We start from the raw sequence: 27,289 nt of genomic DNA, 5'->3' as shown, positions 1-27,289 counted from the left end.
TACATTTTTTAGCTAGGATAATGAAAACACGATTTTTTAAATTTTTTTGATTTAATTCACCTATGCACTTTATTGTGGGACCTCGTGCTATCATGAATGATAAGTTTTATTGAATAATGCAATTGCTTCAGGAATAACACGTGATGTGCAATTAGCCAATCAGAATAACGTATTCTAATGAAACATACATCTAATGTAATTATTCTTGTATATGCCAGGTGCGTTATAAAGGCTCCTGGGACTTGTTAGTTGGTGTATATTAAAGTCAGAAGAGATTAAAAAAAAAAATACTTCTTCAGAAAAAATTAGAGGCTCTGTTAAAAGAGCCTGTGTCGCGCACCTTGGTCTATGTGCATATCAAACAAAGGACACGGATGGATTCATGACAAAATTGTGTTTCTGTGGTGGTGATGTGTTTGTAGATCTTACTTTACTGAACATTCTTGCTGCTTACAATTTTCTCTATCTATAATAAACTTGGCCAATTAGTTACAGAGGAAAATATTTTGTAAAAATTTACAAAAATTTACCAAATTAATGAAAATTGTTAAAAATTAACTATAAAGGGCAATAACTCCTTCAGGGGTCAACTGACCATTTCGGTCATGTTGACTTATTTGTAGATCTTACTTTGCTGAACATTATTGCTGTTTACAGTTTATCTCTATCTATAATAGTATTCAAAGTAATAACCAAAAACGGCAAAATTTCTTTAAAAATTACCAATTGGGGGCAGCAACCCAACAACAGGTTGTCCAATTCCTCTGAAAATATCACGGTAGATAGATATTGACTTGATAAACAATTTAACCCCTTGACAGATTGCTATAAATGCTTTGGTTTCAGAGTTATAAGCCAAAATCTACATGTTACCCCCATGTTCGCCATGGCCGCCATCTTGGTTGGTTGGCTGGGTCACTACACACATTTTTAAAACTAAATACCCTTATAAAGATAGTGGCTTAGTTTGGTTAAATTTGGCCCAGTACTGAGTAGTTTCAAAGGAGAAGATTTTTGTAAAAGATTACAAAAATTTACAAAAATTGGTAAAAAATTACTATAAAGGGCAATAACTCCTCAAGGGGTCAACTGACCATTTTGGTCATGTTGACATATTTGTAGATCTTACTTTGCTGAACATTATTGCTGTTTACAGTCTATCTCTATGCCAAAAACGGCAAAATTTCCTTAAAATTACCAATTCATGGGCAACAACCAAACAACCAGTTGTCCGATTCATCTGCAAATTTCAGGGCAGATACATCTTGACTTTGTAAACAAGTTTATCCCATGTCAGATTTGCTCTAAATGCTTTGGTTTCAGAGTTATAAGCCAAAATCTACATTTTACCTCTATGTTCTATTTTTAGCCATGGCGGCCATAATGGTTGGTTGGCCGGGTCACCGGACACATTTTTATAACTAGATACCCCAATGATGATTGTGGCCAAGTTTGGTTAAATTTGGCCCAGTAGTTTAGGAGGAGAAGATTTTTGTAAAAGTAAGGGACGACGAAATGACAGACGCCGGACGCCAAGTGATTAGAAAAGCTCACTTGGCCCTATGGGCCAGGTGAGCTAAAAATGCCAAAAATGGCCAGCTGAAGGACGCCTCTGGGTGCGGGAATTTCTCGCTACATTGAAGACCTGTTGGTGACCTTCTGCTGTTGTTTTTTTCTATGGTCGGGTTGTTGTCTCTTTGGCACATTTCCCATTTCCATTCTCAATTTTACAAATTATTTTGCAGAAAAACAACTTTGTAAAAAAAAAATCATTTATTTAAAGGCATTTTAACACATTTATAGCAGGAAATACAAGCATTGTTCCTAGAAGAATATAACAAATCGTTTACTTACATATATCAATTTTTTTTTAAATATATTGAATACCTTTCACAAACCTTGGAGATAGTAATTAGAAATGCAATAGCAACAAGTAAAATTGGAATAGAGATTTATAATATTTTAAATGCAGTCTCATGTAATCTGAGCTACTTAAATACATATTCTCATGTTACATAGTCTTAGCTCCCTAAATGCAAATTTTCATTTTATGTAATCTTAGCTACTCAAAACGTATGCTATTCATTTTTTTTCCCTTAAAATTTGGGTCAACAGAAGCGAAAATTCTAGATGAAAATGATTGTTGAAAAAATAATGAAGTTTTATGATATAAAGATACTATATATCAAAACTAAATTTATTTCAAACAAACCTTTTATGCACTAAAAAAAACTTTATAAGTTTTAAAACAAATATAAACAAACAAGGATGATAAAAGACACAGACCTGCTACATCTCATTCCAATAAATGTTAAAAAAATAAAATATTTGCATAATCAAAGCTTAGCTGGTCAGAATTTTAGTTTAATTATTCAAATATTATAAATGATTTAAAACAACAAATAATTAACAATCACTTACTCTTTTGTACACAGGACATAAATAACCTGTCACAATCAATATAAAATACTGGAACATGCATAATATAGCATAATAGAATTTAAACAATGCAAAAAGAACAAAAATCTTTGAAGGTTTTAAACCAAGGGAAATAACTCAGTAACAACATATGTGGATACAGTCAAAATGAAATGCAATCCATATATCTACAGAATATTTCATAGAAAATGGTTGAGGGGCACTATATATGCAAGTTCAATATCTGTGTTTTAAAGTAAATAATAATAATAAAGGAAATTTCTAGAGTCGTTATGAAGTTATTGACAAAAGAAATAAAGAGATAAACCAAAGCAAAAATTATATTTCCAAATTGCCTATGACATAGTCATAAAAACAAGTTACAAAACTATCACAATTCTTTATATGACATTCACAACAAATCAGAATACAATATTCTCTTATATAATAAAAATAATCATTCCATACAAAAGATAACTTTTTATACATTTTAATGTTCCATAAATTATCATCCTAATACTGTTCCTAGAAGATCATTAGAAGAATTATAATGAATAACTAAAGGTAATGTGCTAATACTGTTCCTAGAAGATCATTGGAAGAATGAATGAATAACTAAAGATAATGTGAGAAAAGCTAACAAAATAATACACCTTATTGCTAATCCCGACTGACCTGGCGTCAGATATTTTGTTTTATGACGTCAAAATTTTACAGGAACCTGTGTGATATCCAGTAATGGCGGACAAATAGCGATAAGTTGTATACCCCCATCCCAACATAAAACTGTTAATGTTTTCAATATTTATTTTTACAGAAAACGAAATAAAACTTCAGTGAAATTACTTTCTAAAAAACCATAAATAACTATACAAAATCAAAAATCAAAAACTTTTGTTTTGAAATTTTGAATATATATCAAAATTTTAAATGTACAATAGTTCTGTCAACACTTGACTTTTACACATATCTAATGAAGTGATTGATGATAAGGTTTTGTCTATACCTGTCAACACCTGACTTTTACACATATCTAATGAAGTAAATAATGATAAGGTTTTGTCTATACCTGACTTTTACACATATCTAATGAAGTGATTGATGATAAGGTTTTGTCTATACCTGACTTTTACACATATCTAATGAAGTAAATAATGATAAGGTTTTGTCTATACCTGACTTTTACACATATCTAATGAAGTAAATAATGATAAGGTTTTGTCTATACCTGTCAACACTTGACTTTTACACATATCTAATGAAGTAAATAATGATAAGGTTTTGTCTATACCTGACTTTTACACATATCTAATGAAGTGATTGATGATAAGGTTTTGTCTATACCTGACTTTTACACATATCTAATGAAGTAAATAATGATAAGGTTTTGTCTATACCTGACTTTTACACATATCTAATGAAGTAAATAATGATAAGGTTTTGTCTATACCTGAGATGATCTGTCAACACTTGACTTTTACACATATCTAATGAAGTAAATAATGATAAGGTTTTGTCTATACCTGACTTTTACACATATCTAATGAAGTGATTGATGATAAGGTTTTGTCTATACCTGACTTTTACACATATCTAATGAAGTAAATAATGATAAGGTTTTGTCTATACCTGAGATGATCTGTCAACACTTGACTTTTACACATATCTAATGAAGTAAATAATGATAAGGTTTTGTCTATACCTGACTTTTACACATATCTAATGAAGTAAATAATGATAAGGTTTTGTCTATACCTGACTTTTACACATATCTAATGAAGTAAATAATGATAAGGTTTTGTCTATACCTGACTTTTACACATATCTAATGAAGTAAATAATGATAAGGTTTTGTCTATACCTGAGATGATCTGTCAACACTTGACTTTTACACATATCTAATGAAGTAAATAATGATAAGGTTTTGTCTATACCTGACTTTTACACATATCTAATGAAGTGATTGATGATAAGGTTTTGTCTATACCTGACTTTTACACATATCTAATGAAGTAAATAATGATAAGGTTTTGTCTATACCTGAGATGATCTGTCAACACTTGACTTTTACACATATCTAATGAAGTAAATAATGATAAGGTTTTGTCTATACCTGACTTTTACACATATCTAATGAAGTAAATAATGATAAGGTTTTGTCTATACCTGACTTTTACACATATCTAATGAAGTAAATAATGATAAGGTTTTGTCTATACCTGACTTTTACACATATCTAATGAAGTAAATAATGATAAGGTTTTGTCTATACCTGACTTTTACACATATCTAATGAAGTAAATAATGATAAGGTTTTGTCTATACCTGACTTTTACACATATCTAATGAAGTAAATAATGATAAGGTTTTGTCTATACCTGACTTTTACACATATCTAATGAAGTAAATAATGATAAGGTTTTGTCTATACCTGACTTTTACACATATCTAATGAAGTAAATAATGATAAGGTTTTGTCTATACCTGACTTTTACACATATCTAATGAAGTAAATAATGATAAGGTTTTGTCTATACCTGACTTTTACACATATCTAATGAAGTAAATAATGATAAGGTTTTGTCTATACCTGTCTTTTACACATATCTAATGAAGTAAATAATGATAAGGTTTTGTCTATACCTGACTTTTACACATATCTAATGAAGTAAATAATGATAAGGTTTTGTCTATACCTGACTTTTACACATATCTAATGAAGTAAATAATGATAAGGTTTTGTCTATACCTGAGATGATCTGTCAACACTTGACTTTTACACATATCTAATGAAGTAAATAATGATAAGGTTTTGTCTATACCTGACTTTTACACATATCTAATGAAGTAAATAATGATAAGGTTTTGTCTATACCTGACTTTTACACATATCTAATGAAGTAAATAATGATAAGGTTTTGTCTATACCTGAGATGATCTGTCAACACTTGACTTTTACACATATCTAATGAAGTAAATAATGATAAGGTTTTGTCTATACCTGACTTTTACACATATCTAATGAAGTAAATAATGATAAGGTTTTGTCTATACCTGACTTTTACACATATCTAATGAAGTAAATAATGATAAGGTTTTGTCTATACCTGAGATGATACACCTGAACTTTGTAGGACTAGGCTTTTAATGAAATGTATTATTGATGCTATATTATTTCTTATGTGATATACTATGGTAAAGTGAGGGGACATAACTCCCTACAACTTAAATAAAAACAGACTAGTTAAAACTAAATTAAAAACAGACTAGTATATTAATCATCAACAATTTTAAAATGTATAAAAAAACAAACAAAAATGATTACTAAACAACAAATTAAACCAGATGCTCCGCAGGGCGTAGCTTTATACGACCGCAGAGGTTGAACCCTGAACGGTTGGGGCAAGTATGGACACAACATTCAAGCTGGATTCAGCTCTAAATTTGGATTGTGATTAAATAGTTGACACAGCATAGGTTTCTGACATAGAATGAATGTGTTCTAATGAACTTAAAATTTTTGTTTTCTCTTAGAGCAATTCACTATGCTGTTGAATATTAATCCTCTCAAAAAAATGTTTGAAGAAATTTTCTTTTTATTTATGAAATTTCAAATGAGAAAAATTGAACCCAATTTTTTTAATCACATCCCCCTTTCCCTTATTCCAAAACTAATCTCAATTAAAATTTCTAATGGAGTTTGCAACAATAACTACTCATTTAAATACATCATAAAATATTAAGATGTAAAAAAACTGCTTGTTATCACTGAATGGTAAAGATTATTTTAATTTATCAGTTGGTAGTAAAAAGTGAATATACATTGTATATTGTATATAACAAAGATTTAAGTTGATTCTGGACAAAGAAAGATAACTCCAATTAAAAAAAATCTTGCTATTGCACAATATTTTGCAATTAGATATTTCTTGCTTACTATTCTGGACTCTAATTAAAAAAAAAATTGCTATTTCACAATATTGTGCAATTAGATATTTCTTGCCATTGAGCAATACTGTGCAATTGAAAAGACTTGCTATTGCACAATACTTAATATAATAATTTTAGATCCTGATTTGGACCAACTTGAAAACAGGGCCCATATTAAAAAATCTAAGTACATTTTTGGATTCAGCATATCAAAGAACCATAAGATTTCAATTTTTGTTAAAATCAGACTAAGTTTAATTTTGGACCCTTTGGACTTTAGTGTAGACCAATTTGAAAACAGGACCAAAAATGAAGAATCTACATACACAGTTAGATTTGGTATATCAAAGAACCCCATTTATTCAATTTTTGATGAAATCAAACAAAGTTTAATTTTGGACCCCGATTTGGACCAACTTGAAAACTGGGCCAATAATCAAGAATCTAAGTACATTTTTAGATTCAGCATATCAAAGAACCTAACTGATTCTTTTTTTGTCAAAATCAAACTAAGTTTAATTTTGGACCCTTTGGACCTTAATGTAGACCAATTTGAAAACGGGACCAAAAGTTAAGAATCTACATACACAGTCATGACAGTTAGATTCGGCATATCAAAAAACCCCAATTATTCAATTTAGATGAAATCAAACAAAGTTTAATTTTGAACCCTTTGGGCCCCTTATTCTGTTGGGACCAAAACTCCCAAAATCAATACCAACCTTCCTTTTATGGTCATAAACCTTGTGTTTAAATTTCATAGATTTCTATTTACTTATACTAACGTTATGGTGCGAAAACCAAGAAAAATGCTTATTTGGGTCCCTTTTTGGCCCCTAATTCCTAAACTGTTGGGACCTAAACTCCCAAAATCAATACCAACCTTCCTTTTGTAGTCATTAACATTGTGTTTAAATTTCATTGAGTTCTATTAACTTAAACTAAAGTTATTGTGCGAAAACCAAGAATAATGCTTATTTGGGCCCTTTTTTGGCCCCTAATTCCTAAACTGTTGAAACCAAAACTCCCAAAATCAATCCCAACCGTTCTTTTGTGGTCATAAACCTTGTGTCAAAATTTCATAGATTTCTATTAACTTAAACTAAAGTTATAGTGCGAAAACCAAGAAAATGCTTATTTGGGCCCTTTTTGGCCCCTAATTCCTAAAATGTTGGGACCAAAACTCCCAAAATCAATACCAACCTTCCTTTTGTGGTCATAAACCTTGTGTTAAAATTTCATAGATTTCCATTCACTTTTACTAAAGTTAGAGTGCGAAAACTAAAAGTATTCGGACGACGACGACGACGCAGACGACGACGCCAACGTGATAGCAATATACGACGAAAAATTTTTCAAATTTTGCGGTCGTATAAAAATGAAATAAATGCTCTTTGAATTTTTTAAAGAAGAAACAACATTAAAAAAAAACTGAATTATTATTAAAAAAAACCTGAAATATTGCTACGGTTAATATTCTGGATAAATTTTTCACCTCAAAAGGGACAAATATTTATAAATGACCCAAATGATTTCACTTTGAAGAAGGGAAGTAATAGTTAATGGATGTCGCAACTATTAACCTAGCTTGTGAAAGACAACCATTTGAAGAAAAAATCATGGTCAGTATGACAAGATACCCTAAGATTACAAATTTAAACAAACAAATGAAGTTTTTAATGACCCTTACTGGCTAAACAGCCTTTGCACGGTCGGGCAAATTTAAATTATCAATGTGTTACCTCATATAGGCAGTGATGAGCTAATATAGATCAGCTGATTATGGAAAGTAAAATAATATGTTACAACCAGAAATAATAAAAAATATGTTTAAAAATAGATCATAACATATACAGGTTTTAAAACAAAACAACTATAAAACAAAATGTCTGCAGAAATGACAAAACTATGCATGCCAGGAAAATCATATTAATTCCAGGAACAAAAAAGTTAAATTATTTTGGCATTCAACAAGTTATGTAACAACAGTAACAGAATCATTGTCTCCAGGATGGACAGCTACATATTCCTGTCCATTAACAAAACCATGATGTCCATTCACAGATACACCACTATCATCACTATCAGAAAGTGTTTCCTTTTTACCACTGATCACAGATTTCTTCATGTCTGCATTACTGTTTATATTTTTGCCTTGAATTTCTTTAAGAACCATGACAAGTTTCTGACAGAAATGATCTACATTTTCCTTCGTGAAGCACATTGGCGGTTTCATCTTTATAATGTTACAATAAGGACCATCTGTACTCAATATTATAAACTCTTCCTTCATTCTGTGAAATACAAATGTAGACATTTGATGTTAGCTTACTCATAAATGAGTGCAGTAAGTTAATATGGATTCATTATTATTCGTAACAAACCAATTTTCGTTGATTTTGTGAGTAAAGCGTAACCACAAATTTGAATGTTCAAAGAAGTTCACATTTTCTATTAGCTAGTATATAGACTTTAGCAAAACCACAAAATGTTTACTAAATACAATTTTTCCTCAACCAAGGAAAATAAATGAATCCACATTACTGGTATATGAAATCTTTATCTTTTGCGTGTTGTTGAGTGCTGTTTCATTAAGGTATAAACATCCAATATTTAAATGTGCTTTATGTGGAAAGAAAATTACAAGAAATCATAGAAAGTCTGCTTAGTTTAAACCCTCAAAAAATCGTATTTAGTATTTCTATTTCTTTTTCCATACAGACAGGTTATAACCATATCCCCCTGCACTGTGATGCATTCTGGACAACTAGCACATCTGTAATTAGCTCTCTGATATTGTAACTGACATTCAAAAAAGTAACTGTTGTTTTCTAAATAAGTGAAAACATCTTGGAATTTTTATTTAAGAATTGAATGCTTCTTTTTGTAAATTTATTGGGGTGTAAAAGCGTTGACCGAAGTACATTTTGTATGAAGCGCGGAAGCGCTTCATTCTAAAAATGTACGCAAGGTCAACGCTTTTACAACCCTATAAAGTTACAAAAAGAAGCATTCAATACTTATAATTACATTTTTTTAGCTATGATCATGAAAACACGAATTTTATATATTTTATTATTTAATTCACCTGTGCACTTTATTGTTGGAGCACGTGTTATCATGAGTGAAAAGTTGTATTGAGCAATGCAACTGCTTACGGAATAACACGTGATGTGCAGTTAGCCAATCAGAATAAAATATTATAATGAAACATACATCTAATGTAATTAATCTAAATTAAACCACACAGATCTAAGTTGAGTATCTACATTCTAGGTTAATGTAAAAGTGAAGATAATTAACATTATGAAAAATAATTCACACAACTTGTTCTGAGGGTTGGCTGAGTACTAAATTTATGTTCAGAGATGGTTTCAGCTTTTAATTTTCATGTAGTAACATAACCTCTTTTTCAATATTTGTGTGTCCAGTAGAAAGCTCAAGGCCAAGAAAATCTCTAAGCAGCTTTTTAAACTCTTGATTCAAGATGTATTTTATGTATCCAATATCTATGATTAATTTACCTTGCAATGACATGCTTAGCTTCAGCTGATGCTGGTTCTCTCGTTTCTCTGTCCTTGACTAAATCTATTCCTATAAACATTCCTAGACCCCTACAAATATAAAATGTTAACTGAACTCTGATACAAAATGCTACAAATCTGATACATGTTCTGCAATATTTCATATGTCATTTGTTCAAGTGGTTCTTTTGAAAGACTAGGCTCCCAAGAGCCTGTGACTGTGCTGATTACCTGTATCTACTCATGTTTTTGAAATCATGTAAAATAAGGCTAAGAAATCATAATTAATAATATTATATTAAATACCCTAATAATGATTGAGGCCAAGTTTGGTTTAATATGGCCCATAAGTTAAATTAAAATGAGGTCATCCCATTGTGATCATTATTCAAATAAGTTTTCAAGTTGTGACCATTTGAATTTGTTTTTATTTTACAATATTCCTTTAGACTTCTATGGTAAACCCCCATGTTCTATTTTTAGCCATGGTGCAGACTAAAAAGTAATCTGAAATTACTACACACCATCAAGGAATCAAGAAATACATTTCAATATTTTCCAATAAATTCATTATGTCTAACCTAACATCCCCAATAATAGGGAACTGTTTCTTTATTTCATTGAGCTGTGACACCCAGTATTTCCCTGTAACCAAAGCATTCTCTTGTAGCTTCTCTTCTTCTATAACATCCATCACAGCTAAAGCTATAGCACAGGATACTGGATTACCTCCATACTATAATAAAAAATAATATTTAACTACACATCTTAATTTCAAAGGTTACGATCATACAGGAGTTTTAAAATCATTAATAAAATATGTATGATATACCTCACTAAGACAGCAACCCAAAGACAAAAATACTAGCAACTAGGAAACATCTACCAGTAGTACACATAAGAACATGACACTGCCAAGATAACCTCCTTACTGGCATATAAAATTACAACTATAAAGTGAAAGCAGATTAAAGATCATGTATTGGTGATTTTGAAAGTTAACTTTATGGTCCTTTTATAAGGCGCTAGATTGAAAAAGTACATTTTTTTAAATACTATTCAAGACAAACATGTTTGTAGACACACTGCATAAAGCAAACTTTCAACTAGAACATAAAAAAGTAATGTGATACTGAGTTGATTCAACTATAAAATCAGTTTTACTATTTTCAATTTTCAAAGTATGCTAAGGAGATGAACTTACACGAGGCAAGACTTGGGTGTGAGCTACTACCCCCTGATTTGTAACCCTATTCTTGATTTTCAGTGAGAGGAAACAGTCTTGATTTTTAGTGAAAAGAAACACATATATATATCAATCTCAAAGTAGGCCACAGAAAATGTGACAAATAATGTATAGATTGACTGACTAATAAAGAGTTCATTTAAACAGTGATAATATTAATAAGTTCCTCTACATAGGTCCTCTACAATGGCAGAATGAAATCACTTTTTTTTTAATAGGAAATTAACTTGTCTTTATAACAACAGTAAATAGTGTTTGGCTATAGGGTCAAATTTCTTGATTTACTTACAGTATTAAAATATTCCATGCCTGAGTTTTTAAAACTCATTGATATATCTTTTGTTGTGATTACAGCGGCAACAGGATGTCCATTTCCCATAGGTTTACCAATGGTTACTATGTCGGGTATTACACCTGAAATCAAACACAGTATAGGTACATGACATTCTTCACAAGGGCCTGAATATCAAATAAATGAACTGTACAGTACTTTTACACTTTAACTAGTTTTTTTTTTTTTTCATAAAAACCATTTTATTTTTAAACAAATAGCTTGTACAATATATCACCTATTATTGCACAGTTATTTTCAATTAAATTAACCTGTTTTCATAAAAAGAAAATGACTACATCTTATTTTTCCCTACTACCAGCCAATTTAGAGTAAAAAGAATATTTACTTGTTTATGCTTTATCAAAAAAGTTTCTAACAATATTGCCAATTATGCAGATTAAATTAACTTAAGTGAAAAAGATATGCACAGAGTTCAATCCTGATTTCTTTTGTGTTAGTTTCTAGTGAGCGCCTTAATTTCTTTAATTCCTAATGCAATTTTGTCATTTAGACTTGTTTACTGTAATGTATGTGATATGAAATTATAATAAAGTCTAAAATCCAACAACAGGCTCACAATGCTTTTTTTCAACCAAAATTTTGTATTACCATGTGTTAGTTCTTTTTTTCTTCAACTGTTCATCTTAACAAAAAGTTTCCCTTTGATGAACAAAACTTTTAAAAAATTAGCTTCAAAAGGGAAATAACTCTAAAATCTTTTATAAAAAAGGAAAAGCAAATGGTCAAGATTGCCTCCCCTGCAGCAGTATACTATTTGACCTATAAGATTTTGAAATGAGCTATAGAAAATTATAGGCTTTCCGTATCACCAATGTTATATAATAAGGTCAATGAACTGTAAAGGATTATAATCCAGTCAACATTTATTATTCAACAATTTAACTGTTTATCATATCATCAACTTTGATTGTTGCCATCCTAGCAACCCAAGAGGAAAATGGTACAATCTATAAAGTATCTCCCCTTGACCACTGATCCTTTCTTCATGCATTTGAATTTCAATTATTATTTTATGTTTCTTTAATCACTCTGTAATGTTTATGTCATGTTGTAATTAATGTTATGCTCTTAATGGGCCCTTTAATTTGGAAAATAAAAATATTGTATTGTAAAGTGTTAAAGTAAAGGAAAAAATTGCAGATGGTAGGGTATGCCCCTCATGGGCCCTTCAATGGTAAATAACAAATTATCTATATGTCTATATCTATCTTATGCTATTTGACAAAACGACTAAATATTGAAATAAAAAGTTTTTCAACATATGTTATATACAGGTAACATTCTTATCCAATTTATAACACAGGGTATAAAAAACTTAATTACTAAGTTAAGATTTAAATGCATTCAGAAAATCAAACAAAAGTAACAATAAATAATATGCCAGACGAGAGTTTCATCTCAATTGAGAATTTAGCAAAACTACGGCCTTCCCACAATAACTCCTACTTTACAGTACCTTATTATATACAGGATACAATTTGATTAAAACAGTGAATTAAATAGACTACCTTGTGTTTGGAAGGTCCAGAAATGTGAGCCAGCCCTTCCAAAGCCCACCTGGACCTCATCAGCTATACATATTCCTCCAGCATCATGGACATGCCTGTTAAAGAGTCATACTAAACATATAAAGCAGTGTGATAATGGCAGTGTCTATTTATATATAATCTACTTGTATTTGATTTTGTGAGCAGTGTAAACTAATCAAGGCCACACTCTAGACACTGTTAACTATATTATTTTTAAGTAGCTCTTTAGAGGCAACTCAGTAGTAATTTCTTTAGGATTTTCTCTTTTTTCAATGTATTCTAAAGAAAATCCAAGTTTAACATATTCACAACTAATTTTACAAGATTCTTTGAAATATCTTTTTTATTTACAAAAGCCACAAAAATCAGTTTAATTACAGTATTCCTGATGTCTTAAAACTATTGTATTAGTAAATGGCAAGTTCTTTTGTGAATGAAACAATGTTATGAATATGGGCTATACATCTCAAAAGTAGAAATGTTAACAAAGCTGTGTTAAGAAGTCAAATTCTAATATGATCTAAAATTTGATAACACTTGGAGGATGCTGACAATAATAATCCAAGACATATTTTAAAAGCACTTTGAGATATATTGTGAAACCAAATTTCAAGTAAATATATTAAGGCTAGATCTTTGTTTGATGTTCTGTTATTCTGAGAATATAAATTATTTCTTTTTTTTAAAAGTTGAAAATTCATAAATAACCCATAAAAATAACCTAACAGTAGCTGTCAAAGGAATACACCATAAACAAACCAGATGCTCCGCAGGGTGCAGCTTAATACAACCACAGAGGTCTAACCCTGAACGGTCAGGGCTAGTATGGACACAACATTCAAGCTGGATACAGCTCTGAATTTGGATTGTGATTAAATAGTTGACACAGCATAGGTTTTTGACAAAGAATAAATGTGGTCTAATGAACTTAAAATATTTTTTTTTGCTTTTGAGCAATTCACTATGCCGTTGAATATTAATCCTCTCAAAAAAAATAATGTTTGAAGAAATTCAGATTTAATTTCTGAAATCTGAAATGAGAAAAATTGAACCCCCCATTTTTTTTTCAACTCCCCCTTCCCCTATTCCAACAATGATCTCAATTCAAATTTCTTATGGAGTTTGCAACAATTACTACTTATTTAAATACATCATAAAATATTAAAATATAAAATGTCATACAGTCATGGTTAAAATTAATATTAATTAATAGTAACTTCGAAAAAAATAAATGGGGAATGTGTCCGATGCCCCCTCAAGCATATAACATTATAAAAGGACATAACTCAAGAACTGTAAAAGAGAAGCCACCAAAAATTGAACTTAAACTGAGTTTAGAGGTAATAAGCATTATACACACATTTCATTAAATTTAGTTGAGACAAACTTAAATAAAGAGAACAGAAACTAAAAAATTCTTCAATTTCTCCATTTGTAAAGGGGCATAACCCTAGAATGGTAACCAAAGTGCTTGTAATCACTGAATGGTAACGACTGCTTTAATTTATCAGTTGGTAGTAAAGTGAATATTGCATTGTATATTGTATATGCCATTGATTTAAGTTGATTCAACTACTATTCTGGACAAAGAAAGATATCTCCAATTTTCAATGATTTCATAAAGCATTGGTATTAGGTGATTCAACAACCATTCTGGACAAAGAAGGATAACTCCAATTTATTGTCTTGAAACTACAAAAATGCTTGTTTTTTGCCCCTTTTTGGCCCTTTGTTCCTAGACTGTTTGCCCAATAACCCACAAAATATATCCCAACCTTCTACTTATGGTATTAAACATTGTGGTACAATTTCAGAACAATAGAAATACTTATACACAACTTTTTGTACTGACACTAGATGAATGCTTGTTTTGGGCCCATTGGGCCCCTAATTCCTAAACCGTAGGGACCATAACCCCGAAAATCAACCCCAAGCTACCTTTTGTAGTTATAAACACTGTCTTAAAATTTTATTGATTTCTATTTACTAATACTAAAGTTATTATCCGGAAACCATCTGGCTGACGACGATGACATGATACCAACATACGAACGCAAAATTTTGCGGTCGTATAAAAACCTTCAAAAGAAACTCCCATTAAATAAAGTATCCTATAAGAATAACAGAAACTTAAATATAAATACACAATTTAGAGTCAAGTTAATCAGAACATTGAATCAATTACTCTGTAAATAATACATATTCAGTTACTGTTCTCAACCTATGCTATCTTTTGAAAAAATCAATAAGGTATTCAACTTAAGCCAACAAACAAAATACAATAGGTATTTGTCTGGGCTTTTGTATAACAATTAAATTTGTATAACAGGTAAACACAGTCAGTATACTTAGCCACCTTAAAATAACTTGACAGCATTAAAATATCATACTCATGGAATAAAGGACTATACAATCAAAATGTGATGTACTTAATGTGAAATTTAAAAAAGAGGAAACATATGTAAACTGACAAAAATTAAATCAAAAGTTAGATAAGTTATAGTCCAGACATTTTGAATTATTATAAAATAAGTATAAAATCTTGGAGGGAAAAATTATTTGTGATTGTAACCTGATTTTTTTTCAGTGCAAATTTTAATGGTATTTAGTGCATTGAAAGCTGTATACAACCTACGAACTAATCCCTAAGGGAACTACTTCATATATGGCAATATAATGTCTGTCTGTAAAAACAACATAAACCTCAAATCAAGCAGTATGTTTTAAATTTCCTAAAATTCACAAATATGAAATAAGTCAACTTCCCATAACCTTGACACTATTTGTACATCTGAAAATATTTGCTATAACACTCAGGGGTGTGGAAATATTTGCTGTGGGCACTTGTCCCTGGGCAAGTTAAACTGAAAATTTCACTTGTCCGGAAAAAAAGTTACTTGCCCTGATGGTCCCAATAAATATTGAAGTATTTCATTGTTAGCTAATATATAATTCTTAGCACTGTTTTGCATCACAAGCAAATGAAATCCATTTGTTTAAATGTATTTAGGAAAGTAGGTTGTATATATAATTAACATCTATGGGACAGAAACCTTACAGCAAACCAACCAATGAAATGACATGTAAAGGTCATTTTTTGCAGCAGTTTTTGAATAAGAATTGTAGCCAGTAGGTACATATAATGATATACTAATTTAGAGGACAGTGAGTGAAGAAATGAAAATTTAATGGATAAACTATTGGTTTGTTTTGGTGTTTCTCTCAACTGACACACTTGGTGATTTTTTTTTTTATAATTGTCTTAATGGGCAATTAAAGCACCCCTTCTATTTACCACTCTGACAACAAATATTGTTGGCCTTTGATCTATAAATATAAAGACAAAAAAATAATTTTATTTTCTGAATTTCCATCCTAGATAGCCGGTTGCAATCTGATAGTCACGATGTCTGAAACTCTCGCTTCCATATTTTACAAAATCATATAAAATGACACTTCCGCTCATGATTGATAAAACCTAATCGACGATACCGGGTCAATGGACAAAACCAATGCAATGTTACGCGACTCGGGTTTGCATACTTATTTTTATCTATTTTGTTAATCGATCTATTTCCGGTATTATGTAATATTTATCGTCATGAACATTGTTTTTACTCGCTGACCTTTGGTTTCTTTTACATAAATTAAACATCTTTATACATTTTGAATTTATTCTATATTTTTGTTGGATTTGAACTTTGTCTTTTGTAATTTTTTACTTGTCCACGGGCAACCCAGACACAAAAAGTTACTTGTCCGGGTGTTCAAATGTACGAGTCGGGCGAGTCGGGCATAGCATTTCCACACCCCTGACACTATCTGTAATGGAAAATTGTTAAACCTTTTATAAATATAAAATTAATTAAACCATAAAACTAATATGGACTTCGATTATATATGGTCTTTATTGAGGAGTCAGGACTGAACAGCAGGAGATTAAATTAACAATAAAACAAGACATTACAAGAATTGTTAGGCTGGCACCAAACAGAAAGGGTGGCACCTTATATGAAGGTTGGCACCTCACAGGACTGCTGGCATCTTACATGACTAGTGACACCTTACAGGAAGGGTGGCACCATACAGAATAGGTGGCACCTTACAGAAAGGTTGGCAACTTACTGGAAAGGTGACACTTTACAAAAAAAGTTGCACCTTATAGGAAGGATGGCATTTTATAGGAAGTGTGGCATCTTATAGGAAGTGTGGCACCTTATAGGAAGGGTGGTCTTTCTTTGGTGAGGTCTCATCAAACAGAATTTTAGACAAATGAAGAATCAACCTACTTGTAAACTTTCTGTAGATATCCTTCTGGGAATATCACCTGGCCTGCACAGCTCTGCATTGACTCTGCTATAAACATTGAAACTTGTTTCTTCTCTTTCTTGAGTTTGTCAATCACAGTCTTGACCTCATTAGCATACAAGTGTGCCATATTATCCTCGGGGAAGTCACAGTCTCTAAACTTCCCTCTGTAGGTATCTGGACAGGGGACCTACAAAAACAGGTAGATATCAGTAGAATGGTACCTACCACCCCTACATTAGCATACAAGTGTGCCATATTATCCTCAGGGTACTCAGTCTCTAAACTTCCCTCTGTATGTATCTGGACAGGGGACCTACAAAAACAGGTAGATATCAGTAGAATGGTACCTGCCACCCCTACATTAGCAAACAAGTGTGCCATATTATCCTTAGGGTACTCAGTCTCTAAACTTCCTTCTGTAGGTCTCTGGACAGGGAACCTACAAAAACAGGTAGATATCAGTAGAATGGTACCTGTCAACTATATGGTAGAATAAGGATGTGCAACATAACATTGTCTTAGGGGTAGTCCAAGTCTGTAGAACATAATCTGCTAAAAGGCATACATCAACTGACAGAAAAATGTTGCTTCTCGGGGGGAATGTCCTTTCATCAGTATGCAGGTTTGACAGACAGCCAAGTGTGCAAGGTTATTTCATGGGAATAATGGGCCGGAGCTTTTGTGGGGAAAAAAATGGTTGATTATATAGGGAATCACTGAAGCATGACTGGAGAGCAGGTTAAGTCCTTCAAAATTGGAAACTGTAAGCATTCTTATTTTGAAATTGGAGAATGTATTCTGTTTTAATGTGTTGGTTGAAAAAGTTGACTCACTTGACATTTATATATGTATCTGTCTAACAAAAATAAGAAGATGTGGTGCATGTTCGGTTGCCAAAGAGACAACTCTCCATCAGAGACCAAATGAAATAGAGTATTTCATGCAGATGAAATATTGTTGATGACGACAACGACTTCAACGTGATAGCAATTTACGACATAAAAAATTTTGCGGTTGTATAAAAATTGTTCATGTGTATGCTGCGGAGAACTAGGTTGGTTAATACTACCATACTCAAATTTGTAAGTATGCATGGGGGATTTTAAACAGAAGAGGAATTTACTGCATTCCTATACATATCATAAGTGTTTTTAATGAGAACATTTGTTGTTTTGGAATAAATATGCAAGTGTTTAAATGTAATCTAGTGATTTGTATCATTTTTCTTTTTCTGTATTAGGAATTCTTATGATAAACAAATTCAGTTTGTAAATTCTATAGACCTTGGTATACATGTATTTGATAATTGTTATACAGATAATTTACTGAGTATTGATCATGTGACTTACAATGTGGACATTGTCAGAGTGTGTATGAATACCATCTGTACATGTTCCCAGTTTGTATGGTGATATATCTAATGCTGAAATCACATGTCCATGGTATGCACTAAAAACAAAACAAAAAAGTCATTACTCTACATGTGTGTGCCATGTTATTTTTGTGTTGTGCCACCTACACTTATAATGCTTTGTTGTCTTTATTTCTTGTTTTCAATATATCTGTTATATTCCTCAAACACATCCATCTCACTAAATGTGTCTATTTGATTTTGGCATTTGATAACGCACTTTCCATTTTGGAATTTTTGAATTTTCCTTTGGAGTTCAGTATTTTTGTGATTTTACTCTTGACTCCAATAGATGTCAAAACATGTCCTATTTTTATTTTTTTTATTTTTGTTTGACACAAAAACTTGTTCATCTTTTCTGAAACCCTAGCTATCGAGCATAATTGGACAACCAAATATGTCCCTTAAATTTTGCTATATACTAAAACCTAAATAGTGTGATACTCTCTTCTCATCTTTTAGTAACAGAGAGTTTATATCATTGTTACAACTTACTGGTCTAGTGTTATCTGTTCTGTACCATGTGTGTGATGATTGGCAAGTCTTATGGCAAGGTCTGTGGCTTCAGATCTAAAATTATAAATAATACAATAATTTGAAGGTGCATACTACACATGTTCTCATTAAAGTACACTGACAGTTTATAATAACAAGGAGATACGGTATAATTTTCAATGAGACAAATATCAATCAGCAACCAAAGGAATGAAAGATGTGAATAATTGCTTGTCAACATGACGGCCTTCAACAACAAGTAAAACCTATATTATACAGTTATGTAGATATAAGCTTTAAGCTTTATCCTGAGTTTGTAAAATATGCATTATATAAGCCTTCTGGTAGTGTTGAAGTAAGGCTTACCCTGAATTTGTAAAATACACATTTAAGCCTTCTGGCAGTGTGGATGCAAGATGTAAAATACAAAACATTGAAGCCTTTTAGCAGTGTGAATGTTATCCTTACCCTGAGTTTGTAAAATACACAGTATTTAAACCTTCTGGCAGTGTTGAAATAAGTCTTTCTGCTAGCATTACCATATTATCATGAAGAAATCTGGAGTTGGTATTCAATGTCTTCATTTGTTCATATCCCGCTTCTACCACATATGGATGGCAATGGCCAACTGAAATCAAATAAATACATTGCTTCAACATAACAAGGTAATTTTCATACCATATGAGCAAAAGAATTGATTACTCTATACAAGCAATGGTCATTCTTTCAGTGAAAGTCTTTGTAGCATCTACATTCTACATGTAATTTTAATCTTACAGACATGTCATGACTTATTGAAATAGGCGAATTTAAAAGGCAAGTAAGTTTACAAATATTATTGTTTTTGAAACTGTCATTATCACTTGGTACAAAAAATGTATATTTTATTGTTTATCATTTTTTTTTGTTTTTTTTTTTACTTGAAGTACAGAACAACACAGGTCCTGGTCTGCAACCCTCCCCCTTTTTAATGCAAAAGATTTGTAGACTTAATTACATTTTTCTTTATCTTTTTTTTCTTTTTCTAAATCAAATTGTTTTATTGAAAATCCTGAATCAGCCACTGGTATATATAAATTACACACTGAATGTCACCACTTAAAACTTTAAATTGCTTAAATTGATCACATTTTGCAGTGTTTTGTGTCCCACTTTTCTCTATACAAGTTGTATTAAATATATATTAATGCACAAAATCAACAGGGGGACAAATTAGGAATAAGAGCTGGAAACAATATATATATATAATATATATATAACTTTTGAACAGCCCAAACACTATCATCAACTTTCTAAGGGTCCATGACCACCCTTCCTATGATACCCTGTACATACACCATGAACTTTCTAAGATACATACCATGACAGACATTATTTATACAGTCCAGATACGCATTGTCTTTCTAAGATACATACCATGACAGACATTATTTATACAGTCCAGATACGCATTGTCTTTCTAAGATACATACCATGACAGACATTATTTATACAGTCCAGATACGCATTGTCTTTCTAAGATACATACCATGACAGACATTATTTATACAGTCCAGATACGCATTGTCTTTCTAAGATACATACCATGACAGACATTATTTATACAGTCCAGATACGCATTGTCTTTCTAAGATACATACCATGACAGACATTATTTATACAGTCCAGATATGCATTGTCTTTCTAAGATACATACCATGACAGACATTATTTATACAGTCCAGATACGCATTGTCTTTCTAAGATACATACCATGACAGACATTATTTATACAGTCCAGATACGCATTGTCTTTCTAAGATACATACCATGACAGACATTATTTATACAGTCCAGATACGCATTGTCTTTCTAAGATACATACCATGACAGACATTATTTATACAGTCCAGATACGCATTGTCTTTCTAAGATACATACCATGACAGACATTATTTACACAGTCAAGATACGCATTGTCTTTCTAAGATACATACCATGACAGACATTATTTATACAGTCCAGATACGCATTGTCTTTCTAAGATACATACCATGACAGACATTATTTATACAGTCCAGATACGCATTGTCTTTCTACGATACATACCATGACAGACATTATTTATACAGTCCATATACGCATTGTCTTTCTAAGATACATACCATGACAGACATTATTTATACAGTCCAGATACGCAGTCTTTCTAAGATACATACCATGACAAACATTATTTATACAGTCAAGATACGCATTGTCTTTCTCATCATACATATACTGTTTGGAAGCTTTTGTGATCTTCAAGGGATCATGTTTGAAAAACAGTGTACATGCATCTCTGAAAAAAATAATTATTTGGGGATAGAAAATATGGTAATTATAGAAATTATGAATCATTTCCATCAGCCTAATTCATAGAAAAAATTAAATAATAATTCAACTAAAAATTCTGTGAGTCCATTTTTGTTGTGGAAGGCTTTTCTGGTACCGGTAGTTCTACCAGGACACATACCGGTATTCATATGTCAATGTATATTGGTGACTGAAATGCCTATGTCACTAAAATTGACACGTATGATTTCTGAATTGAAGACTACAAGCTGTTAAGTCAGAAATTAAGGCAAAGTTTTTATCAATGCGATTAATGCAATATGGAGTAAAGTCTACTTAAGGTCAAATTAACTAAAACTTGCATTCTGATAACTGGTACATATATGTGTATGCAGATTTTCCTATATCAAATGGCAATAATTTATCTCACAATTTTTGTCCATTCTTCCAAAGTTGCAATAATAATTGCATGCAATTTTTAAATTTTCAGAAGTGATATTTCTTTACATTATTCTGTGTAACAAACAAACAGCATTGGTGATCATAAGTTACTCAGCAGAAAATTATATTGGAGGAGCTAAAATATGGACATATTGATTTACAGATAGAATAGTGCTTAAGCTTAATGTCAATTTTTTTGACTGACAATTCTAAGACCCTCCTTTTTTCAAATATGTTGTCATGATTTATACATATTTGAAAATAATTCAGTCAGGTTTCCAAATGTAGATAAACCATGAATGTTTACATGTCTCGCAAAGAGCACAGTACTTAAAGGTCAATACCATTTACATCTACTTAGTGTAAGTACTACAAATTTATATTTGTTTTAACAAGCTTGACTATTTATAAAAAGTGTACATACCATAATTATATTAACCTATATATAATATATATAATGTATATATATATATATAGGTAGCTAAGATAAATGTTAGGCCTGCAGGGCTTTTACTGTCAAATTTGCATCCTGACATATTTTTTTTTTGGTACAGAAAGGTAACAGAAACTGTGTTTCGAAGAGCATCAGTTCGTAATAAGGTCATTACATGATTTCTTGTAAAAACTCTCTAATCTTATTTCACCATATTGTTAGAGGTTGTACAATGACCTGTACTTGTTTTATACATTCTTATCCTATGGTCTTTTGTCACATTGGCAATCTTCTTACTATTTTTAAACTAATAAATAAATTTTCTATTGCATTTACTAGGTATGTATTGTAAAGGCTGTGATAATGTGTAATATTGACAGCTTGTCACCCTTAATCCAAACAAACATGTATGTGTTTACTATACCCATACCTACCCTAATTTGTTATCCCCTACCCTAAAGTTTTTTTGACCATTTTTCATTAAGCACTGTGAAAGTCACAATGGTACTCCCATATAATCAATCTAAAAAAAATATTTTTAAAATTAATAAAAAAAAATCCCAATTTTTTTTCAGCATGTGACAGTAAACACATATACTTTTTGTTTGGCCTTTCCCTTTTACTCTACCAATCAACCTGTAGTAACAAGACAGAAGTGTGCTTGTCGTCTGTCAATTGTTCTTATTTCATGACTTTATACTGTATTTTATTTCACTTGAATAAAAGGAAATATGTAATGCGGTATACTTTAATGAAACAGCAACCCAACAACAGATCATCTGGATGTTTTACACTATCAACTAATCTTTTAGAAAACATAATTTGTTTATGAAACTAGAGATTCTGTGTTGCTCACCTGGATCTATGTGCATCATCAACAATAACCACTCTCTAACATTGTAACTTATAGTATAATTCGTGACTGAATCTTTTTTTCATCATGTTTTTTTATCATTATTACTGTTTACAGTTTCTCTCTTTTTTCTATATTTGGCCAAAAAATGAAAAAGTGTAAAAGTGACATTTAAGGACTGTCATCAATTCATCTTGTTAGTCAGGAGGTTTCATTCTATCGAATTATGTTTTACATTGATCAATTAGAAAACAGCAACCATCAAAACAGTATCCATATATCTAGCACATGTACATCACATTTTACTTATTTTATTTGCTGAAACAAAAAAAAATCTCATAACTTAAATAAATTAGGTAACGTTAGTTCTTTAATCATGATTGTAATATCATCTTATTTCTATATATACAAATGTTGTATTTTATCTTTGAGAACTAGTCAAGATGTTTTTATTAATTAGCTTCTTATGTTTAAACTTAATACACTCAGTTATTCTTTTTTTAACTATCTAAAGATCAGACTAATGTAGGACTGTCCAATGATTTATTGTGTTTTTCTTGACAAAATACTACCTTAGTGGTAGTGAACTTATTTACTACGCAGAAGGTCATGGGTTGTATCCATGACCTTAACAACCCAACTGGTAAGTCTGGTATTACCTGATTCCTGGACTCATCTTAGTGAAAACACTGATTAAAGGAGAATTGTTAAGAAACAGGTATAATGTAATTAATTCACACTGAACACTGGAGTTAGTTTGCAGTAAAGATAAAAAGATATCATAGCTTTGTTAAATCATTATTTACTAGTGTATTTAAATGAAGTGTGCTAACAGAATTGTATTGGCAGCAATGTTAAATAGTTACATAGGTATTCACTCAACCTACATGTGCCTAGTTTGTTTTGATTATTGGAATAAAAATACCATCATATGGCCAAATGCAGTTTGTTGAAATTTATTTATGGAATATACAAATAAAGTTATAGTATTCAATATACAGATTACAATGAATTAATTAAAAATACCAAGCTCCATAAAAATGTAAGGGTTAGAAAACTATATGCCATATACTTATCAATACTAACATAATATGACTTTTTATATTACTACCATAGGTGGACACATTGGGTTGATTATATAGGGAACCACTGAATCCTGACAGTAGCCCCCCCCCCCCCTTATGAAAAGTTTGGGATCCGCCACTGACTACAATATATATATTGCCATATTTAAATATAGGAACAATTGTTTAGGTCTCTGTGCAAAGACTATCACAAAAATATTCACACAAGACAAAATTAAAAGTTTAAATCTTGCACTATAGAATCTCCTATAAAGCTACATGTAAGAGTGTTCAGAAAAGCATGTATCAGAAACTTATTCTAATCCATGATATATTTCCTAAAATATCTAACTTTCAGAGCTGTACATACAAGTCCTTAACATGCTTAACTTGAGACATTTGATCAGTTTTTACAAGAGTGCTTAAATTTAAAGTTGCAGACACACTCCTCCTAGAAGCATACCAAAAAAGGTAATTTTAAAAGTAAGATGCAATATACATCAATTGTATAGCCATACCAGAGGTGGATTTAGAGCCCCCCCCCCCCCCCCCCCCCACACACACACACACACTTTTCTTGGAAAAATTTATATTGGTTGATTATATAGGGAATCACTGAAGCATGACCGGAATGGCTCCGCTCATACATGTAGGTAGTCAGTGGGCCCCTAAATTTCTGGGGAACGGTCACTGCATACACAAATTACATGCAATGAAGGCATGGGTCAAGCACGATAATATGCATTGTATATTCTTTCCTGCCTAAGGATCATATGTGAAGAGATATTTCTTCTAAATACAAGGTTTTTCGCATTTCTAACATGCATTAGACCCAAATTGCTCAATTAAAAGTCATCATAACCTGATAACATATATGTCATGTAATGCTCATTGTATCCAGACCAAACAAATTCCTCAACATATTAAATGTAGTATTCAATATACAGACCAAACAGTCTTTATACATGTAATATATATATATAATATACATGTATTTTTAATTCAAAATGGCAGAAGAGTTCTTTGCTTTGGCAGATAAACTTTTAAATTAAAAATAAATTCTTGTTAGTCTGCATCATTTACATGATTTACATGTAGGCATTTATAGCCACTAGTCCAAAGTCACAAATTTTATTAAATCATTTGATAGAGATCCAAGTAAATGATTACAACCATAAACTGCTCAGATTTTAATTTTCATACAGGTTAATCATGTAAATGCCATAATATTGTTCAGATTGAGTCATTACACACATACATGTACATTTGTATTCAAGTTCTAAAGACGTTTTAGAAGCATATTTAAATGTCATTACAAGATTTAAGAGGAGATTACTCCAGCACTTATGGCTAAACGCTGGCTATAAAGAAAAAAAAGAACGATTTTATCATCAGTGTTTCTTTAATTATGTCATTTGTGGAAAAAGTGGGTAACAAGTACATTCATCTGAAAAGATTTGCTGCAACCTTGAAACATTTGTATAATCGGGCATATGCACATTGGATCTATAATTTAAACCTACTTTCGATATGATTCTAAAGGGTATGGCCCGCTGAAAACAGCTATTAAAAACTCAAACTCAACTATCTTCTGAAAATGATATGTACACAAAAACGTCCTTGGAAGAAAGATGCAACAGCTGATGGAAATCGATAAAACTAGACGATAAGCTATCAAACCAATGTTCTACAATTTTTATAAGATCCCTCTAAAGTAACGTAGTATTATGCACTTACCCAATGTGTTTATTTCTTTTTTCTAAGGTTATTTCCTTCGAAAACCTTTCCATTGTGGTTCGGAGAGTTGCAGCAGCTGACAGGAAAAAAACCAAATGTACACTGACCGAAACAATGTCGCGTTTGCGCTTTCTTATACGATGAAAGAAGTGGGCGTGTCTATTAAAGAAAAACAAGGCGGGGCGTGACCAATACTTTACGTACAATTTTACCGGTGTTCTAATTGCATTCCCCGTTTTTTGCATGCTCTCCAATGTTTGTTTTTATAATAATAGTAACTGATTTTGAAAGTTGCATTATGCATATACTCTGAGGCATATACATTTGATGAAGGCCACAAAGAAATTACGTTTAAATATTATTAAACCTTGAAACTGTCAGGGCATCTTTTAAAGTAAAACTTAATGTTAGATTAAATGCACGGCAAAAAAATTCTGCTAACGGTGAAACATTTCTTATTTCTTAAGAAATAAATCAGTTATGATAATGTGTAATGGAAAAAAAACGTATACCACATTATTCTTGATTTAAATTAAATTACTTGTATGGATATTTTACGCGGCACACGGCCTTCAAATGAATCTGTATTTCACCTAAGTAACACATGACATATTTATAATGATATCTTTTATATGTGTTTCATTTAAATGAATAAATTATGAGATGATGCACAGAGGATTTTTATTCGACCTTGCAAGCTAAAATATCAGCAACTGACGGGAGGTTGGATAATAATCTTTTTTTTAAAAATAAATTAGGAATACCTGAGAAGCTCATACCCGTAGCCAGGGGGGGTTCGGGGGGTTCGGACGAACCCCTCCTTGAAAACAAATAAGCACTGTTAAAGTCAATGTTCTGTTCGAATTGTGACTGTTAAAGTCGAGTTTTTGAGTCAAACGAACCCCCCTTTTGAAATTCCTGGCTACGGGCCTGAAGCTATATATATATATGACAAAAAGAATTAATCAACAACTCCACCTATTAAAAGTCAACTTTGAAGAAAACTGAGCCTTATAATATTTCGATAAAGTTATTCTTTATAAGTCTATGTATCTTAAAAACTAATTTCAGGCAAAAAATATTACAGCGTTTAAAGCTGATGAGATTTAAGATTAACTTACAACCTGAACTTTGACATTCTACCGACAACGACAAAATGCAAACTCTGGGAGAGCAGACTATAGAACAAAGGCGGATAACCCTTAGACTTTGACATTCTGCCGACAACGACA

General features: G+C 31.3%; 1 protein-coding gene and 1 long non-coding RNA gene across 3 annotated transcripts; both read right to left on the bottom strand.

Annotated features, from left to right (window-relative positions):
- Nucleotides 1–1,761: 1,761 nt before the first annotated feature.
- LOC143045789 (uncharacterized) lies at nt 1,762–6,323 on the bottom strand. The gene is made up of 2 exons (XR_012969026.1): nt 5,526–6,323; nt 1,762–3,709 (listed from the first exon to the last, which is right to left on the bottom strand). It is a non-coding gene; the product is annotated as an uncharacterized LOC143045789 (long non-coding RNA).
- Nucleotides 6,324–6,402: 79 nt separating this feature from the next.
- On the bottom strand, nt 6,403–26,196 carry LOC143045788 (5-phosphohydroxy-L-lysine phospho-lyase-like). Of its 2 annotated transcripts, XM_076218541.1 has the most exons (11): nt 26,058–26,196; nt 21,418–21,536; nt 19,688–19,847; nt 19,220–19,294; nt 18,663–18,762; nt 17,292–17,500; nt 12,982–13,076; nt 11,408–11,532; nt 10,454–10,608; nt 9,873–9,962; nt 6,404–8,642 (listed from the first exon to the last, which is right to left on the bottom strand). In XM_076218541.1, exons 1-11 carry the CDS (start codon nt 26,108–26,110, stop codon nt 8,324–8,326), a joined length of 1,500 nt encoding a protein of 499 aa, XP_076074656.1. In that variant the 5' UTR covers nt 26,111–26,196; the 3' UTR covers nt 6,404–8,323. The 2 variants fall into 2 exon arrangements, with proteins under 2 accessions (XP_076074657.1, XP_076074656.1); XM_076218542.1 differs by lacking the exons at nt 21,418–21,536; nt 26,058–26,196 and adding an exon at nt 20,580–20,642 and having other exon boundaries at nt 6,403–8,642.
- Nucleotides 26,197–27,289: the final 1,093 nt, after the last annotated feature.

The sequence above is a fragment of the Mytilus galloprovincialis genome, chromosome 9 (assembly GCF_965363235.1).
Source record: "Mytilus galloprovincialis chromosome 9, xbMytGall1.hap1.1, whole genome shotgun sequence".
Taxonomy (NCBI): domain Eukaryota; kingdom Metazoa; phylum Mollusca; class Bivalvia; order Mytilida; family Mytilidae; genus Mytilus; species Mytilus galloprovincialis.
This window is presented reverse-complemented; position numbering and strand designations above follow the sequence as displayed.

What these genes read in the sequence shown, in the direction of transcription:
- LOC143045788 (XM_076218541.1), bottom strand. Translation starts at nt 26,110, where the DNA reads ATGGAAAGGTTTTCGAAGGAAATAACCTTAGAAAAAAGAAATAAACAC. An exon ending in CTGGACCTTCCAAACACAAG is followed by an intron (nt 11,533 to 12,981) that starts GTAGTCTATTTA and finishes GTTTGATTTCAG; the next exon opens with GTGTAATACCCGACATAGTA. An exon ending in CCTATTATTGGGGATGTTAG is followed by an intron (nt 9,963 to 10,453) that starts GTTAGACATAAT and finishes TTATATTTGTAG; the next exon opens with GGGTCTAGGAATGTTTATAG.